Raw genomic sequence first — 5104 nt, forward strand, 5'->3', positions numbered from 1 at the left:
GCGGTAAGTTGATTAGTCGCTACGATACACTTTTGGGAGGGTAGTATCAATACATCCCAGGTGATCTGTCACCATCACCATAGCGGTAAAAGCCGTCTCAAAACGAACCGAACCGGTTTGCGCATCGCAGGGTTTTGGGCTTCCTATTGCGAATTGCAGTCTTCTTGGTCTGTGGAGGTAGAGTGGGAAGAGCTGCACTTTGCTCAACAACAGGATTATCACACCAGCCTGCCTTAAGAAATACATGTACCAAAATGGCTACGTTTTTGATACCAAAATACAGATTGCAGAGTTTAAATAGCTGTTGGATAGGAGAAAACTGAGGATAAGGAAGAATTTTTCACCAACCTGAGACTTACGAATTGTTTCCCTACACCACAGTATATCTCTCAATACCCCCTTCTGAATCTTATTCGCACAAACGCATGTGATAAAATGATAGGGGAATTGGGCACTGTACAGGAATACAAATATTGCCTGAATTCCTCCAAACATGCAATCCTAGTTTGATACTAGTCAAGCATCTTAAAAGATAAATAAAACATAGCTCTCACCACGGCATAAAACACGTGCGGGCCAAAAGCAATTACACCTTTTTAACACTTAGATATTTTCAAGCATAGTGATGGCTGCATTATGGTTATGGGTATTGGGTGTAGATGCGTTAAGGGAACTGGGGAGGTTTTTTTCAGAATAAAAAGAAGGAGAGGACAGGAGCTAAGCCAAAGGGAAAATCCTGGATCAGTCTGCTTAATCCACCAGACACCTGAAATGAAATTCATCACCTTTCCAGCAGAACAATACCCTAATGAATCAGCAAGTACGCATAATGACATAATACGCTAGTTCATTCCATACGCAATGACAGTAGACAATACGATAAGTAATCCATAAAACATGGTTTTACAGAATGTTGCTTGTTTATTGAAAATGAAATCCAAAATATCTATTTATTTAAATATTATATCCCTGAGTCAATACTTTGTAGAAGCACCTTTGGCAGCCATTATATTTGATTTTTTTCTGGGCAAGTCTCTAAGATTTCCACACCTGGAATGTGGAACATTTTCCCATTTTGTTATTTTCAAAATGATTCAGTTGGTTGATCGTTGCTAGACAACCATTTTCAGGTCTTGTCATAGATTTTCAAGTCAAAACTGTTACTTCGGCCACTCAGGAACATTCACCTTCTTCTTGGTAAGCAACTACAGTGTAGATTTGGCCTTGTGTTTTAGGTTATTGTTCTGCTGGAAGGTGAATTCATTTCAGTGTCTGGTGGATAGCAGACTGATCCAGGATTTTGCCTGTGCTTAGTCCTGTCCTCTCCTCTTTCTTTCTTTTTTATTCTGAAAAACTCCCCAGTCCTTAACGATTACACCCATACCCATAACATAATGCAGCCATCACTATGCTTGAAAATATCAAGTGTTAAAAAAGTTAATTGCTTTGCCACATTTTTTGCAGTATTACTTTAGTGTTCATTACACCAGGATGCATGTTTTGGAATATTTGTATTCTGTACAGGCTTCCTTCTTTTCACTCTGTTCATTAGGTTAGTACTGTGGAGTAACTACAATGTTGTTGATCCATCCTCAGTTTTCTCCTATCACAGCTATTAACTGATTAAACTCTGTAACTGTTTTAAAGTAGCCATTGGCATCATGGTGAAATCCTTGAGGGGTTTCCTTCCTCTCCAGCAACTGAGATAGGAAGGAAGCCTGTATCGTTGTAGTGACTGGGTGTATTGATACACCCTCCAAAGTGTAATTAATAACTTCACCATGATCAAAGGGATATTCAATGTCTGCTTTTGTATTTTTACCCATCTACCAATAGGTGCCCTTCGCGAGGCATTGGAAAAACTTCCCTCGTCTTTGTGGTTGAATCTGTGTTTGAAATTCACTGCTCGACTGAGGGACTTTACAATTATCTGTATGTGTAGGGTACAGAGATGAGATAGTACAAAAATTACAAAAATCATGGTAAACATTATTATTGCACACAGAGTCCATGCAACTTATTATGCACTTTATTAAGCACTTTTATTTTTACTGATTTAGGCTTGCCATAAGAAAGGGGTTGAATACTTATTGACTCAAGACATTTCAGCTTGTAAWTTTTAGTTTCTTTGTAAAAAATATTGTGTTTTAAGCCAGTGACCMAAAAAATCTAAATTTAAACTATTTTAAATTCAGGCTGTAACACAACAAAATGTTGTATTCAAGGGGGTGTGAATACTTTTGAAGGCACTATAAACGCAGAAAACAATCAAAATTGTATTTTAAGGCATCTTCCATTGTCTATGTCTTTTCATGCCACTTGGTTGTGAAGTAATGAAGAGAGACAGTATTATCTGTTCCTTTTTTGTACTGACTGTCCTGTCCTGTGGTCCAGGTGAACGGAGGAGTTACCCAGAGGAGAGAGGAGGAGGCCCCACGCCGTCCCACCCTCCTCCCCCACCACCGGCTGCTCCTCCTTCCAGGATCGAGAAGAAACCGGAGACCAAGAACGTGGAGGATCTTCTCAAACTACCAGGCCGAGACACTCGTCCAGAAAGGGTGCAAATAAATGGCTGCTCGCTCACTCACTCGTTATCACTTTACACTTCACCATAAATGATCCGTTATATGATAATGCTGTATTGGCCAGATCATTATATGATAATACTGTAGTGGTCAGGTCATTATATGATAATACTGTAGTGGCCAGGTCATTATATGATAATGTTGCAGTGGTCAGGTCATTATATGATAATGCTGTAGTGGCCATGTCATTATATGATAATGTTGTAGTGGCCATGTCGTTATATGATAATGCCGTAGTGGCCAGGTCGTTATATGATAATGCAAGGAAGTTGGTGATTAAGTCAGGGGACACACTATACGGCAAGGTGGGTCGGCGCTACACGGCAAGGTGGGTCGGCGCTACACGGCGAGGTGGGTCGGCGCTACAGGCGGTGGGTGGCGCTACACGGGGAGGTGGGTCGGCGCTACACGGGGAGGTGGGTCGGCGCTACACGGGGAGGGTGGTCGGCGCTACACGGCGAGGTGGGTCGGCGCTACACGGCGAGGTGGGCGCGCGCTACACGGCGAGGTGGGCGGCGCTACACGGCGAGGTGGTCGGCGCTACACGGCGAGGTGGGTCGGCGCTACACGGCAAGGTGGCGGTCGGCGGCTACACGGCAAGGTGGGCGGCGCTACACGGCAAGGTGGGCGGCGCTACACGGCAAGGTGGGTCGGCGCTACACGGCAAGGTGGGTCGCGCTCAGGCAGGGGCGGCACACGGCAGGTGGGCGGCGCTACACGGCAAGGTGGGTCGGCGCTACATCGGCAAGGGTGGGTCGGCGCTACAGCGGCAAGGTGGGTCGGCGCTACAACGGCAAGGTGGGTCGGGTCACGGCAGGTGGGTCGGCGCTACACGGCAAGGTGGGCGGGGGTTTCAAAAGGAGAATGATGGAGGCCTCTATGGCCAAACGACATTAGCATGGACACCGCCATTGAGAGCTTCCACCATTTTAATGTAGTCACCCGGGTGGGACTTCATTGGCTGATCCCTCCTGATGAACCTGTTGGGAGTCATGTCCAACCGGGTCATCAGGAGGGATCAGCCAATCGGGAAGAAAAACGGACTCAGTGGCTGTCAAAAGAACAGATACAAAGATGAGTGGAATCAGAACTGTCCGATGCGCGTCCACATTCTACCCAGAACCCCCGTCTGTAGTCTGGGTACCAGTCTGTATCTGGTACCAGTCGGTAGTCTGGTACCAGTCTTTTTAACTAACATTCCACTCCTGTCATTTGTCAAAATCATTCCTGTTCATTTCCCAAGTCTATGGCAGATGTAAACTATAAAGTATAACCCACCAGCTTAATTTATGAATGGAGATTCCATCATTTTGTATTTGTCAAACGGAAGCCAGCATCGATGATCATGTCCCAGGGCTCCGGGCAGCCAAGCGGAAATGGAGGAAAACTCGCCTCCCTGCCGGACCTGGCATCCTTTCACTCCTCCTCTCTACTTTTTTCCTCTTCTGTCTCTGCTGCTAAAGCCACTTTCTACCACTCTAAATTCCAGCATCTGCCTCTAACCTAGGAAGCTCTTTGCCACCTTCTCCTCCCTTCCTGAATCCTCCTCCCCCTCCCCCCCCTCCTCCCTCCTGCAGATGACTTTCGTCAACATTTTGAAAAGAAGGTCGACGACATCCGATCCTCGTTTGCTTAAGTCAAACGACACCGCTGGTTCTGCTCAACCTGCCTACCCTGTGCTCTGACCTCTTTCTCCCTCTCTCTCCAGAATGAAATCTCGCGTCTTGTGACGGCCGGCCGCCCAACAACTGCCGCTTGACCCTATCCCTTCCTCTCTTCTCCAGACCATTTCGGAGACCTTCTCCCTTCCTCACCTCGCTCATCAACTCATCCCTGACCGCTGGCTACGTCCCTTCCGTCTTCAAGAGAGCGAGAGTTTGCACCCCTTCTGAAAAAACCTACACTCGATCCTCCGTGTCAACAACTACAGACCAGTATCCCTTCTTTCTTTTCTCTCCAAACTCTTGAACGTGCGTCCTTGGCCAGCTCTCCCGCTATCTCTCTCAGAATGACCTTCTTGATCCAAATCAGTCAGGTTTCAAGACTAGTCATTCAACTGAGACTGCTCTTCTCTGTATCACGGAGGCGTCCGCACTGCTAAAGCTAACTCTCTCTCCTCTGCTCTCATCCTTCTAGACCTATCGGCTGCATTCGATACTGTGAACCATCAGATCCTCCTCTCCACCTCTCCGAGTTGGGCATCTCCGGCGCGGCCCACGCTTGGATTGCGTCCTACCTGACAGGTCGCTCCTACCAGGTGGCGTGGCGGAATCTGTCTCCTCACCACGTGCTCTCACCACTGGTGTCCCCAGGGCTTCTGTTCTAGGCCTCTCCTATTCTCGCTATACACAAGTCACTTGGCTCTGTCATACCTCAATGGTCTCTCCTATCATTGCTATGGCAGACGACACACAACTAATCTTCTCCTTTCCCCCTTCTGATGACAGGTGGCGATGCATTCTGCATGTCTGGCAGACATATCAGTGTGGATGACGGATCACCACCTCAAGCTGACCTCG

General features: G+C 46.8%; 1 protein-coding gene across 1 annotated transcript in view; it reads left to right on the plus strand.

Moving 5' to 3' along the window:
• The window catches only part of LOC112069407 (YLP motif-containing protein 1-like), a 68837-nt gene that overhangs the window by 29548 nt on the left and 34185 nt on the right, over positions 1-5104 (plus strand). Inside the window, 1 exon segment of the mRNA XM_070438541.1 lies at positions 2395-2558. Within this exon segment, the coding sequence (XP_070294642.1) occupies positions 2395-2558 (164 nt within the window).

Source organism: Salvelinus sp. IW2-2015, unplaced genomic scaffold, assembly GCF_002910315.2.
Source record: "Salvelinus sp. IW2-2015 unplaced genomic scaffold, ASM291031v2 Un_scaffold1003, whole genome shotgun sequence".
NCBI classification, from domain to species: domain Eukaryota; kingdom Metazoa; phylum Chordata; class Actinopteri; order Salmoniformes; family Salmonidae; genus Salvelinus; species Salvelinus sp. IW2-2015.